Here is a 14,876-nt window from a genome sequence, read left to right on the forward strand (position 1 = left end):
CCATGACCCTGGGGTCTCTCCTCCTGCCCCCTCCCATCCAGGGATGGAGAGTTTGGGGTGAGTGGATTCCGGAGAGGAAGAGCCTTCCTTCATGAAGTCAGCAGCAGGAATAAGTGACAGGGACTCTGGTCAAGGTCTATCCTGGGAGATTTAGGGTATATGCTATGCTTGTGGGGTGCCCCCTGGCTCTGGGAACCAGCTGTTATGGTCTGGGGATGTGTTTCTGCCTGACCCAAAGAGGATGACTATTGATGGAGAGGAGCCATCTGTTCCCGTGTGTAGTTTAGGGACCATCAGGACATAGACTGTGAGCCTGGAGAGGGGATCCCCCTTATGCACAGCTCAGTCCCCTGGGAGCCCAGGGAGAGCCTGTCCTCAGCCCGTGGATGTTGTGCCAGGTTTTGAGTTTCCAAAGGACCACCAAGGAGCCGATTCTGATGCAGAGCACACGAGGGTCTTTATTGCAAGCTCGAGCCTGGGCTTCCAACATGCAGTGATGCAGCAGCCAAAGTTGAGAGCCCTGAGCTCAGGGAAGGCAGATTTTTATTACAGAAGAGGGGAGTTTCAGCCCAGCAGAGGGGAGTTTTAGCTCAGCTGTACATTGATTGGTGGACATTGAGCAAAGTTATTTTGTCTTACCCTGTTTGATCTATGCATGTAAGATGTGACCTTCACTACTAGGCCACATACCTTAGGACACCTGGCGTTTTCCTGATATGTACTGGTGACTTGCCTGCTTGCTAATTGGCTGTTATGGATGAGCAAGATTAGCACATTTACAGTTCAACTCAGCCTTGGCACCTTGTTGATAACCAAAACTTAGGCCTGGCTGGTTTAGAAACATTCTGAAGGATGTCATCGTGTCAGTTGGGTCTTTCATTTCCCCCCTTTGACTACAGCATAGATGAGCCAATCATGGCTCCCTGTGACCAGCCCTATGGTCATAAGGGGAAAATTGTCCATTAGTACATGTGAAAGGAAAAAAAGAAACAAACATCTGGTGTATATCAAAATCATAGTAACAAACAAAACAAAACTTTAAAAACTATTTAAAAGGTTCTCTCAACCTTGATCCCAACTTTGTTCAACTATGCACAAGTTATTTACAAACTTAAGCTACCTTTCAACCAATTTGCTATTTTTGCATAAAATCACAGGGGAGAATAATCAAACAGCATTTTTTTGTTATTGTTGGCCTTGCTGGAGTACCCCATACAGGATCAGAGCGAACCGTCGATGTCCACTCCACACAGGCTTCAGGAGCAACGTTGGTCTCAGCAGACTCAATCTGGAGTTTCTTCTTCTCGAGGTTACCAGGACTTTTATTTTTCCGGGTCGTCTAGGCCTGCCAATGGAGGCAAGCTTCCTCGCCTTCTTTGGAGGTCTCTGGAACCCTAAAACAAAGCTCTTGGTTCAGCTCTACTTGGTGTTCCTGGAGAATGCTAAACAAAGCCACTGAAACACATCGCCAATTTCTTTAGGTTAAGCAGACAAAATTCCCTATTGAAGTTATGCAAAAATAGACTCATGAGTAGTAAATATTACTACCACAATTTTTATACTGTGTTGGTATCAAGGGGAGAGAAAAATGGAAACAAAAGTTAGTTCTGTTGAAAAAAATGTAACGTCACTGCAGATTCTGATTATTTAAAACAAGAAAGCTCTCTTTGAGTCAAATGGAGAAAAAAATACCAGAATTAATTCAAACAAAAACTTAGTAAAAATCAGTTTGTTCAGTTCTTTGTAGAAAATTTTTCACTGTCAAAATTTTCATCAATTGGAATCAGTTGAGGCTTTCTTCTGTAAATAATTTTTTTATTTTATAACAGTTTATTTTTACATCATTTTGTACATTTTTTTTCCATCTCAATTGTAATCCCCATGGGTTTCCCATCACCAAGTCACCAGTGTGCCATCACCACAGTCCCGTGCACTTCCCTCCCCACCCCCACCCCCATTTTTGATGCCATTCCCCACTCCACCCCCACAAAATGTAAACAATTTTTTTTAAAGATTTATTTATTTATTCATACAAGATGTGCATGGGTGGTGAGAGGATTCACCAGACACAGAGTGGGGAGCGAACAGGCAGATTGACAAAGTACATTGCTGAGGGGAGCAGCGGGCAGGTCAGGAGGCTTTGCCTCGCCATGTGGTCACCTCCGGGGCAGGCGGGTATGGAACTCATGCAGAAGTAGCTTTAGTTTCTCAGTGCTGTGCTTTAACCCACTGCACCACCAGGGAGGGCCCTGTAAACAATTTTTTTAACTGTAAATGGCTTTTACTAATTATCCTTGAGAGAAAGTGACTTGTCATTGTTGTAGATGACCTCTGTGAGTAATGGAAAAACAAACTTACAGATTTAAAAAAAAATTACCCAGTATGATCAAGACTTACGAGTACATCTAGTTGTTGACAAGATTTAGTCATGTTGATAGTATCAGATTTTTAGTTAACAAAACCTGAGTTTTGTTACCAAGATTACACCAGTGATATTCTGATATATTGTATATGTGTATATAGACATATACTACTGATATTAAGTAGCAAGTAATTTAAGCACATGGAAATTTTAAATACTTTTCAACCTTTAACACTTGTTACAAAACTTTACCTTTAACAAAATAGAGCGGGGTAAACCTGAAAGTTAATTTTACTGACAATAAGGAGCAAAACATGGACATGAGTGCCAAGGAATTTTAGATATATTTTGTGAGGACAAAACAAAAAGATTTTGCTAAAGAGATAAGCAATTTTATATTCCTAGAAGAGTACTTGGTTAGTAAACCAGGTTAATTCCTTTTTTTTGGTAAATACCATGAGTCTTTTTTTTTAAACACATTTAAACACAAAATTTAAAAAAATATAACAGAACTTTAAGGCATGCATGCTTTTTGAATTTAATTTGAATTTGAATTTGATTTTAAACTGTTTTGTTTACCAAATCTTAGATCGCAACCTTTAAACTTGTTTTTGTCAGATTTTATAGGCGCCAGCTTATAATTGACCCTCCGGAGGTAAAACAAGATCTCTTGCCTTGTATTAAAACTTTGGCCATATGTACCAATTTATAAGAGAGAGTTATTTTACCAGTTTTTGTGAAGACACTGAGAAACCTGTTACTGGCTTCATTTTAGTCATTTAGCAACTTTTTTTAGATGACACACACCTATAACAACTTTATTTTTAAATAACTTAGGTTTTAGTTTGTTATACCTGATGTTTTGATATACTGGAGTTTTTCCATGAGACACAAGTTAAAATATTTTACATAGAATCAGTATCCAGTTTTAACCATTACAGAAGACCTAGAACTAAAGACAACAGTTTTTAAGGATAACTAAGATAAGCAGAGAAAATCTAGGCATGTTTTAAATTTTTGTTTCCCCAAACCAGACAAGGAACCAGTTTCCCTGAAACAAAAGAACATTTAACTTACAGACCATGGGGACCCAGAGAGGCAATAAAACAAGCTCTTACCTGTTAACCAATATAGCACCCTATATAGTAGACCTTGCCTGTTAGTAAGGCCGAAGTCATTTGATCAGACCTTAAAACTGGAAGATACAGCAAAATTAGAGTTTTTACTATGGAATAGACCCAGAGACTATATCAAGATGGGAAAAAAGAACCAGTTCCCCTGGCTGGGTGGTAGTGGACGTTCCAGTGATCCCAGCACTGGAGCAAAGGTCCAGGCAGCTGCTAGCTGAGAACAATGGGGAGCCCCCACCTGTCAGCCAGGGCAGTTTGCACAAATGGCGTTAGCTTGGTTTCATACAGGTCCAACAACATAACTGCAGCTATTACTCATCTAGGCTCAGACAAATTTCAAATTTCGAAAAATGTGGACTGTTTCTGGCAGAAATCACAGCTTTCAGTTGTTATTCTACAAACCTAAGACTTTGGAAATAGGAAGAAAAAGTTTTATTAATCACAAGGTACAGATTGCACCTCCCCACACAAGGGAGAAACCACAACACAGGTATGAAAACCTGGTACAGTTATGCGCTATAAAGAGCGCTTTCCACACAGGCCTTCCTCAGTAGGAAGCAGAATCTTAGAATCTTGTCTTATACCGGTAATCAAACAGATTTAGAATTTAAATGGCAAACATGCCCCAAACAAATTGTGTAGACAAAATTCACAGCAGCAAACCCTTTAGACTCAAACAATATATTTCCAGACTTTGCAAAAATTCAAGCTATCTCCAAGAATCCATTACGGTTACCAACACTTATGTTATTGCTGAAGGCTTAGTGTTTTATATATATACTCAAATCATGAGCCTGAGTTTTGACATCTTTGAAGGGGTCAGTCAGGGGAGAAAGGGGTCGTCATAGTCTGTCCATGTTGCCCAACCAGAAGAGGAAACACGCAGACACAAACAGGAAAACAGACACACACACAGTACAAAAATGCCTTCTGAAGGCTCTGGGCCCCCTCCTCTCACAAAGTGGCCCGTTTCAGTTACCGTAAAAACAGATCCTGGAGACCAATCCTCTCCGACTAGAGACCTCTGGCCTCTGCCTGGAGGCCTATTGCCTCCACCAGGAGAGTCTAGGACATCTCCCTAAACTCTCCTGCAGCGACCTGCCAGCGCGCCCGCCTAAGTCTTTTGCCAACCTAATTCCAGAGTTAGTATTCAGACAAACAAAACACAATGATCAGACAAACAAAACACAGTGATCAACAGGAACACAAAGACTCACAGACTTACTGATCAGTCAGTGCCCTCCAGTGGGAGGTCTTGGTGTCTCAGGGAATCCTGGATGAGCCCCCAAAATGTTGTGCCAGGTTTCGAGTTTCCCAAAGCCCATCAAGGAGCTAATGCCTATGCAGAGCACACAAGAGTCTTTATTGCAAGCTCCAGGCTGGGCTCCAACATGCAGCAATGCAGAGGCTGAAGTTGAGAGCCCTGAGCCCAGGGAAGGCAGTTTTATTACAGAAGAGGGGAGTTTCAGCTCAGCAGAGGGGAGTTTTAGCTCAGCTGTACATTGATTGGTGGACATTGAGCAAAAGTTATTTTGTCATACCCCGGTTGATCTATGCATGTAAGATGTGACCTTCACTACTCGGCCACATACCTTAGGACATCTGGTGCTTTCCTGATATGTACTGGTTATTTGCATACTTGCTAATAATTGACTGTCACTATGGGATGAGCAAGATTAGCACACTTACAGTTAAACTCAGCCTTGGTGCCTTCTTGATAACCAAAACTTAGGCCTGGCTGGTTCAGAAGCAGTCTGAAGCCTATCATGGCTTCATTTCATCTTTCAGTGGCCACAGGGGGCGCTGCGGCGCTGTCCTGGTCCGCCAAGCCAGGGAGAGGCCGGTGGGTGTGACTCAGGCTGAGGTGGGGGTGGGGCTGAGCATCATGAGGGAGGGGGAAGGGTGCCCGGGAGCAGCCCTGGCTCCAGGCTGGGTGGGGGAGGGAGGAGGGGAGGTCTGGGGCTGCCTGCATCTGAGGGCCCCTCTTCTGTCCCCACAGCCTCTGCCTGCAGCCAGGATGACAGCGCCTGGGGACTGCAAAGCAGGTGCTTTTCCCTTGCACTCCCTGATCCTCTGCTGAGGGCTATTTTTAAATCTTTTTGTTTCCAACAGAGGTAATATTGATTGTCAGTAGCAGCGATTTACACTTCATTTAGGGAGTAGGTTCACAGTCTCAGAGGCCTGTGACCCCCTCCCCAAGCACCCAACCCTCCCCAGTCCATTGTGCCCCTCCACACTCTGCCCTCCCCAACTCCCCTCTGCACCCTCACTTCCATATGTCATGTCCAGGGTTCCTTTTTGGTTCTCACCCCCTCTTTCTTATTTTGGCTTCTCATACTCTGCCTGAGTGCAATCATCTGACATGTCCTTTCCCATCTCACTTGTTTCCCTCAGCCAGTCCCCTCCAGTTCCATCCATGGTGTTGTGAGTAGAAAGATGCTGCTACCCCTTTTTAGAGTGAGTGATCTTGCTCTGATATGTGCACCCCATCTTAACCCACTGCTGGCTGCTGGGCTCCGAGGCTGTTCCCACAACGGGGTGCTGGGCAGTGGGTGAGTACAGCAGTGCGTGGGGCCCCTCAAGGCCGAGTTCTGAGTCTCTGGAAAATGCCAAAGGGTGGAATTGCTGAGTTGCGTGTTGTAAGGTTTCTAAATGATTTATTTATTTTATTTACAAGAACAAAAACAAGAACTGGGGTGTAGGTCAGAAGTGCAGGATGGAGTTGTGAGGATTCAATAAAGACTGAGTGAGGAGCAGAACAGGCCAACTAACTGAAACACACTGCTGAAGGGAGCAGCCAGGAGATAGCAGAGGTCTGTCAAGCCATGTGGGTCAGTTCCCTGGCTGGGGATGGAACTTGTGCTGCAGTGGCTGGTGAGAGCTTGACAGCACTGAGATTTAACCCCTGAGACCTAGGGAAGCCCCATTTTTTAATGTTTTCAGAAGCCTCAACATTATTTATCTTGGAGCCTGGAACAGTCTGCATTCCTAAGGGCTTTTTTTTTTTTTAATGAAAATTATTTTAGGGTAGCTTGTAATTTGTGGAAAACTTATAAAACTCGCACAGTTTTTGTAATCCCCAGACACATATCCCCTGTTGTCAGTGTCTATTATCACCCTCTTATTTGTACAGCCCATGAAGGAACAGCGACATGTTATTACTAAACTCCGTGCTTGGATTGGGTGCCATTAGCTTGTGTTTCTGCTCCAGGCTCCTGTCCAGAAACTACACCAAGTCAAGTCCTCATCCTGTCTCCGAAGGCCCCTGGGCTGAGTCAGTCTCTCAGACTCCCCTAGGTCTTGTCGGGCTTCCTATTTGGGGTACTGCTCCCGTTTAGGGTAGAGGGGCCTCCCTGTGAGTTTGGCCCACAGGGGCCACGGGCTTGGGGAAGATCACAATGATGAGTCCACCCTCAGCAGCACAGTGGGGGAGACTGATGCACTTGTTCTTAACCAAAGAGCCCACCTTCCCCACCGGGACTAAGGTGGTGCCACCCACTGTCTCCCCATTAAGAGCTTTCTCTTCCAAGTCCCTTCCCAGTCTTTAGCAGGGAGTCACTGTGTGAGGCCTGCAGTTAAGGGGTGTTCTGTATACACATTTATATGCAGGCTTTGTGTAAACAAAGTTTTCAGGTGAGTTGCATAAATACCCAGTGATCAGCAGGTTTTAAGGTGAGTTGTGTTTACCTTTATAAGAACCTGCCAGATACCTGCATGGCGGCTGTGCCCTTTGGATTCCTGCTGGCAGTGACTGGGTCTGCAGTGCAAGCACCCACAGGGCAGGTTCACCAGGATTCGAACAGGCAGATGAAGAGTCCAGCAGCCCTCAGTTAAAGGTTTATTTACTTATGGATACAAGAGCTGGGGTACACACCAGAGGTGCACGTGGTGAGAGGGTTCACCAGAGACCGAGTGGGGAGCAGAGCAGGCAGATCTACTGAGATACACTGCTGAGGGGGGTAGTGGGCAAGAGGGGAGAGGTCTGCTGTGCCAGGTGGGTCAGCTCCCTGTTTGGGAATCGAACTTGTGCTGCAGTGGCTGTGGACAGCTTCATAATGCTGAGCTCTAACCAGCCTTGTCACCAGGGAGGGCCTGAGCCCCCAGAGCATTTTACAGGCTTTAATACTCTTGCAGGAGAGCAGGCAGGGAGGCTGGCTGCAAGGAAGCACTTGAGGGCCAGAGTGGGGGGTGTGGGGAGCTGGGGCTGGGGGCTGGGAGGAAGGCAGCCAAGCCTCCCAGCCCCCAGACTCTTTCTGCTTTCTCTGGCCTGCTGACAGTTGACAACTGGTAGTAATAAATTGCCTTGACAAAATGCAAACTCCAGGGAAAACCAGGTATTAGAAAATTGTGTGCCATCACTATGAGCTTGACAACTTTCTGTACTAATTTTTCCTTTGGGATCTTTGGAATATAAAAGAAATATGATTTTAAAATTTGATTCTAGAATAATAAACACAATGTTGCTATGACCTAGTGAAACAATGCATTACATTGAAAAATCACATATTAGTTCAAGATCCATTAATAAGCAAGAGAGTCTATGGACTTAATGTAACAGAATACAAAACAGTAATAGTTTTCCAGTTTTCTCTTTACAATAACCTTTGAAAAACTGCCACTTGATTAGTTTTAATTCATTATCAAAGTTATAACAAAGCTGAATGCTCACAATTATCCCAAAAGATTGCAACATGCTATTCCCACACTTTTCTTCCTGGCTTTATGTATTTCATTGCCAGCCCAGTCAGCAGGCTGAGTGCAGAAGGGAACCTGAGAACTCAGCTGATGGGCGGAGGAGCTGCTGGCACCACGTGAACAGCACAAGACTCCTCACTGCCGGGATTATTTTCATAAAAACATGTTTATTATTCCTCATACGTTTAAGATTGATCATTTTAGGTGCATAAAATTATACATGGGGGGTCCCTGGAAATGTAAGATGGTGTGTGCAGAGATTCTGAAAGGAAATTGGGAATCCGTGACCCAGACTCAGTGCCTGGGCAGCTGTCTCAGATCCCGGCCTGTGGATGGTCCTGGGCGGTGTCTGGGGCTGGTGCCCCTCCCTGCTCTATTGCTCCCTCCTCCCCCTGGAGTCTGGCCCTCTGCCCTGGAGCACAGCAGACGTCACTTCCCATTGCCTGAGTTCCAGGAACCAAGGGAACCTCTCCCACTGCAACTGCCCTTTCCTTCCAGTTTCTCAGGCCTGGTTAGTGAGGGCCATGGGGCCCCCACCCCTTCAGCTGCTACTCCTGGGTGCCCTGGCCCTTAGGGAGACCTGGGCAGGTGAGTGCAGCCTGGGGAGGGAAATTGCTGCTGAGGAGGGAGGGAGCCAGGGGACAGGGGCCCAGGGTGGCTGCAGCTGTGGCACCAGACCAAGTAGGGCCTGGTTCCCCCATAGCTGCCCCGTCCTCCTGGGCGGTCCTCTCCTGACCCCTTTCTGTGAGCAGCCCCCACACCCTCCTGTCTCCTGCTGCTCAGACTCTATTATCTCCTCTCTCACCGCCCCTTAACAATCTTACTAGCCCACCGGCCCTCCTCCCCTCAGAGCCTATTTCCCCGGACCCTGACAGGGAGGAGGGTCAGCCCCGGTCTCCTCTCCCGCCCCCAGACCCCCACTCCCTGAGGTATTTACACACTGCGATGTCCCGGCCCGGCCTCGGGGAGCCCCGCTTCATCGCAGTGGGCTACGTGGACGACTCGCAGTTCGTGGGGTTCGACAGTGCCGCTGAGGGTCGGAAGCTGGAGCTGCGGGCGCCCTGGGCAGAGCAGGAGGGGTTGGGGTACTGGAACAAGGAGATCCAGAGGTTTGAGCGCAGTTCCAGGACTGCACGAGTCCTCCTGCTCAGCCTGCTGGACCACTACAACCACAACCAGGCGGGTGAGTGAGGGGCGCGACCCCCACCCCCAGGGACCTGAGGGCGGGGAACCCCAGACTCGGAGTGCACGCCACACCCCGAGACAGGTCAGCCCACTCCGGCTTCGACAGGGAGGAGCCCTCGTCCTCTGATCCTGAGGTCTCAGTTTCAGTTTCAGCTCAGGGTTATTCCCGGCGGGAGGGTGCTGGTGACCGCGGGGCTGACACTGGGGACAGGGTCTTACACCCTCCAGGAGATGTACGGCTGTGAGCTGGGGCCCGACGGGCGCCTCCTCCGCGGGTATGACCAGTTCGCCTACGAAGGCACCGACTACATCGCCCTGAGCCAGGACCTGCGCTCCTGGACTTGGGCGAGCACCGCGGCTCAGACCACCCAGCGCCAGTGGGAGGCGGCGGGGGCGGGAGAAGTAGATCACAGGAGGAGCTACCTGGAGGGGGAGTGCATGGAGACGCTGCGCAGATTCCTGGAGCACGGGAGGGAGATGCTGCAGCACTCAGGTGAGAGGGGCCCGGCAAGACATCCAGGGCTCCAGATTTCCCTCAGGCTGATGCCCCTGGGGACATGAAGTAACTGTCAGAACTCAGACCTCCTGGGCAGAGAGGAGGAGACCGCCTGGGTGTCTGTTCTGTGCTAGAGAGACTCCCTAGGAGCACCCTACTTTTCCTGAAGGACTGTTAAGGAATCCAATTTCTCCTGGTGGAGGGGAGACCACCCCTGAAACCACCCTCATTGCATTCTTTTGACCTAGCTGCTATCTTGGGAACCATCCTTTCTCCAGATGTCTTGTTTTTTGATCTAATTAACATTTCAGATCTGACTCCTGCTTTTTTGAGTCCACAGGTCAGAAGCAGTCTGTTCACCCTCTTAGAGAACTGCATCTTCCTATCCTGAGCTCTTACTCTGATTCTAGAACATTCTAACATACAGATTACCCAGACTCCCCACATCAGGCTGGTTTGTAGGTTCTGTGTTTCCTCTTCCAAACCCATTGCCGAGTCATACGAGTTTTCAGGGTCCATGAGGGAAGAACCCAAAGTGTGGATGTTCTCAACTTTTTCAGACCCTCCAAACACATACGTGTCCCACCACCCCACCTCTGACCAGAAGGTCACCCTGAAGTGCTGGGCCCTGGGCTTCTACCCTGCGGAGATCACCCTGACCTGGTATCGAGATGGGGAAGACCTGACCCAGGACATGGAGCTGGTAGACACCAGGCCTGAGGGGAATGGAACCTTCCAGAAGTGGGCAGCTGTGGTGGTGCCTTCTGGAGAGGAGCAGAGATACACGTGCCATGTGCAGCATGAGGGGCTGCCGGAGCCCCAAGTCCTGAGATGGGGTGAGGAGGGGGCTTGGGCACAGAGGCTGTCCTCCCAGGGTCAGGGCCCTTCTGAACCCCTTAGAGGGTCAGGTGAGGCCTGGGGCTCAGGGTCTCCCCTCCCATTCCCTTCCAGAGCCCCCTCCTCAGCACTCCACCCCCACCGGGGGCCTCATTGCTGGCCTGGTTCTCCTTGGAGCTGTGCTCACTGTGGTGGCTGCAGCTGTGATGTGGAGGAAGAAGTGTTCAGGTAGGGAGGGAGTGGGGGATCCTATCCCCTGGGGCTTTCAAGTCCCAGGGAGAATTTGTCCCACCTGTTTAAGGGAAGCACCATATGCACAGCGTTCCCAGTCTGGAGCTGATTGCTAACCCTTTTTTTGTAAAAAGTTATGGAAATGAATCAAAGACTTTACCTTGTTAATTCTGGGGATGGGCCCTAATTCCCAGCAGGTGCCAGAGGGGAAAGTCCCTGCTGAGGACAGACCTGAGGAGGCTGTTGGTCCAGTCGCCCCTCTTCACCTTTCTTTTTATTTCCTGGTTCATGGGAAATATCGGCCACACACGTGTTACCTAAAGGGGATTTGGTCCAGTCTCCCATCTCCCAATCTCCTTTCTTCATTTTCCCAATTCTGACCTGAGGCTTTAAATCACAGTTCTGGAAACCTCCCTGTGGTTCAGGATTAGAAAATTCCTTTAGGTTTGTGACCTGACTCCCCCCTGGTCCCACATGATGTCTCTTCCCACAGGGCGACAAGGAGGAAGCTACACTCAGGCTGCAGGTGAGTGTGGATCAGGGGTTTGGTCCCTGAGCCCCTGGGACAGTGTAGATGGAGCCCCTGGGCGAGTCACCCCATTAGCCCCTCCTGTGGTCTCCTCTCTCGTGGCTCTGACCAGGTCTGTGTTGTTCTCCCCCAGGCAGCCACAGTTTTCCAGGGCCCTGATGTGTCTCTCAGCCCTAAAGGTGAGGACCCTGAGGCCTGTGTGGGAGGGGCTGGGGCAGAGAGGAGTGACCAGGCAATGGGAGAGCTGTGAGGGGACATTCTGAGGATGGGTGGGCTATGGCGAATCCACATTCACCTGGATTTCTTCAATATGATTATCTTTCACAGTGTGAGGCAGCTGCCTTTTGTGGCACTGAGAGTGATAGGATTTCTTCTCCCCCCAGATTTGTGATTCATGATCTCCTGGTTCAAACTATAATGAGAAACTACTTCACACCTGTGAGAATGACCCAAATCAAAAAGGCCAGAAACAACAGATGCTGGTGAGAATATGGAGCAAGGGGAGCAGTTTTGGGGGTGTGGACTGGTTCAGCCCTTATAGAAATCCATGTCAAGATTCTGAAAAGACTGAAGTGGATCTGCTGGAAACGCCCAGGTTCCTCCCCGGTGTCTGGAAGGGCACAGACTCAGGCTGAGATGGGAAACGCCACCCCCTGGTCACTGAGCACCAGTGACAGCAGCCAAGCTGGGCAACCCCTCAGTGCCCACGACAGGGGAGAAGGCAGGGTGGGATCCAGCTTCAGATTCACCAACTCCTGCCATCTCGGCAGCGGGGCTGGCGCTGGAGGGGACTGTGCCGACCCCCCGTGGGGTCAAAGGAGAGAGACAGATGCCTGAAGGCATCACTACATGTGGACATGGAGATGCCAACCCACACAGAGGCCAGGTGGGGCAGACTTCAATCCTAACCGTGCACCCCCAGTCCGTGCCTGGTGCTGGCCAGGGCTGCAGACCAGCCCGGGCTTCCTGGCCCAGCTGCACTGATGGGGACTGAACATCTCTAGCTTGGATCAGACTCATTTGATGACAAAGCCTGATGCCAGCTGACTGGGTCCCCCATTGTGTCTTGTTGCGCCTACAACACCCCAGGATCCTCCATCCCCTGCTGTTTGCTGGGCTGTGACAGATCTTGTACTTGATACTGCAGGTTATGATTTTTACAGCAGTTTTATGTCCAACCAAAGGGCCAGAAGGTGACATCTTGGGACAAACTGTTCCTCTCCTGACTGACAAGCATTGGTGCTTTGAACCTTTTCTCTTTGCAACACAACTTTTATTTTGTCTACGATCATTCTGTACTGAACCACCCACAGTTTGTAAAGAGCTGAGTCTACTGAGAACCATGTTTGCTGTCACCTCATTACCAGGATTAAGTCTCCCACTGTTTTCCAGTTCCTGTGGGGCTGAGCCTACAGCATATTACAGGCTGGACCCAGCTCATCCCAGTGTGCTGTCCTCCCTCTTCCTCAGTGACATGTCCCCTGACAGGCCTTCACCACAGACCCTGTGTGAGCGCGTCCCCAGACCTCTCCTCCAGGAGATTCCTGCTCACCCATAGGCCACGCTCCTCCCTGTGGGGCCTCTTCAGCGTCTACCTGTCCCCTCTCCCCTCCCATCTTCCCGCTGCACAGCGGGTTTATTTAGGTTGTACATCTCAGTCACTACTGGCACAACTTCCACTCATGATGGTGATTTCTGTGTCCTCAAGTCTGAAAGGGAGAAGATAAATCTTGTGACATTAATGTATGGGAGCAACAGACTTTTACAATGGTATCTTATCCATTATTTAATAAATGAGCTAAAATAAATAAAAGTTGGTTATGGCATTAAAAGATACACACTCAAAAAGCTCACCCTTGAATCTACTGCATGACCAGCTGCCAGAGGGCAGTGGGGGGTGAGGACATGGTGGGGAGGGGCACGCGGACCGTGATGGTGACTGTGGTGCTGGGGGTGTGGTGCAGGCAGCGACCCTGCCTCCTACACCAATGTTACCTCAATAAAATATTTGTGTGTGTTTTTAAGAGCTCCGGGAGTGAGTTATGACAGGGACCCCGACATACCTGAGCCTGCCTGTCTCCAGGATGTGGGCGGCAGCTGTGGCTGCATATAGCCAGGTCAGCTAAGGATGGGATTCCAGCCGCAGGCCTCACACTCGGTTTATTTCTGTTATTTATCGCTCTGGGCCTGTTCTCTTCCATTCTTTAGAGAAAACCAGAATTATGAAAAATTGATGCCATCACTACTAGACAGCTTACACTACTCATTTTTCTTTTGATATTTGTGATTAAAAAAATAAAACCTTTTTCGATCATTTGATCCCAGTGTAATTAACAGGGAAGAGCTAGCGAAGCAACACACTACCCAAAAAAAATCACACATGAGCACAAGTTCAGCCAATATGCAAGTGAGGCCTATGGAAATGCAACAGAACAGGGATATTCCATGATATTATTACAGGCTTCCCTTTGCCAATAACTCTTGAGAAACTCCCACCTATATTGTGGTCTGCTAATCCTAGGTGGCTTCTCCAGCCTCCATTTTAAGAGCACAACCCTATGAGGCACCTTTCATATCAATTAAAAGCATAAAGCTGAGTCTCCCTGGGAAGGGTCTGCATCACAGGTATGACCAGGAACACCCAGGTGGCTGAGGACGGATGCAGAAACTTACTCCTGACTTACACATCACGAGGTATGACCAGGAAAGCCGGGGGGCGTTGATTGATGTATAAGGAAGGACCCCAGGAGCTGGGGAGTCAGGGCTTGATCTAATACCAAGCTATCAGCAGATGAGCAATATAGTTCCCCCATCCCTCTGCTTCTTCTACTTCCCCCTCTTATTCTGCTTCCCCATATGACTAACCCTGTATGACCGTTGTGTCACTAATAAGACCAGGATCTTGCTCTTCAGCAGCATCCTGCATTATGTAGCGGCTCCACGACTCCTGTTTCTTTATCAGTGAGAGGTACTCAATGCAACGAGAAACAATATCAATTTCTGCAGACACAACCTGGGGTTTCCTCTTCTTGGGGTTATCAGGACTTACTTATTTTTACGGGTCATCCAGGCCTGCCCATGGAGTCAAGCTTCCTCGCCTCCTTTGGAGGTCTCTGGAACCCTGCAAACAAAGTAGAGGGCTCCCCTCTTCTTGGTTCAGCTCTGTTTGAAGTTCCTGGCATTCTACTTGAATGCCAATCAAAGTCACTGAAACACATTTCCAATTTCTTTACCTTAAGCAGAGAAAATTCTCTATTGAAATTATGCAAAAAGACTTGAGTAGTAAAAATTACTACTGTAATTTTTATGTTGTGTTGGTATCAAGGGCAGAGAAAAATGGAAACACAAGTTAGTTCTGCTAAAAAAAATAAACAAATAAATAAAAATTGCAACATTATTGTACATCCTGGT

General features: G+C 48.4%; 1 protein-coding gene across 3 annotated transcripts; it reads left to right on the plus strand.

Annotated features, from left to right (window-relative positions):
* The first annotated feature begins 8,630 nt into the window (after positions 1 to 8,630).
* On the plus strand, positions 8,631 to 13,649 carry LOC101626916 (HLA class I histocompatibility antigen, A-11 alpha chain-like). Of its 3 annotated transcripts, none has more exons than XM_012734729.1 (8): positions 8,631 to 8,775; positions 9,101 to 9,370; positions 9,584 to 9,865; positions 10,429 to 10,704; positions 10,820 to 10,933; positions 11,430 to 11,462; positions 11,599 to 11,644; positions 11,849 to 13,649. In XM_012734729.1, the coding sequence occupies exons 1-7, from the start codon at positions 8,712 to 8,714 to the stop codon at positions 11,622 to 11,624; spliced, it is 1,065 nt and encodes a 354-aa protein (XP_012590183.1). In that variant the 5' UTR covers positions 8,631 to 8,711; the 3' UTR covers positions 11,625 to 11,644; positions 11,849 to 13,649. The 3 variants fall into 3 exon arrangements, with proteins under 3 accessions (XP_012590183.1, XP_012590182.1, XP_012590184.1); XM_012734728.1 differs by having other exon boundaries at positions 11,609 to 11,644; XM_012734730.1 differs by having other exon boundaries at positions 9,213 to 9,370; positions 9,601 to 9,865; positions 11,609 to 11,644.
* Positions 13,650 to 14,876: the final 1,227 nt, after the last annotated feature.

The sequence above is a fragment of the Condylura cristata genome, unplaced genomic scaffold (assembly GCF_000260355.1).
Source record: "Condylura cristata isolate star-nosed mole 26May11 unplaced genomic scaffold, ConCri1.0 scaffold00067, whole genome shotgun sequence".
NCBI lineage: Eukaryota > Metazoa > Chordata > Mammalia > Eulipotyphla > Talpidae > Condylura > Condylura cristata.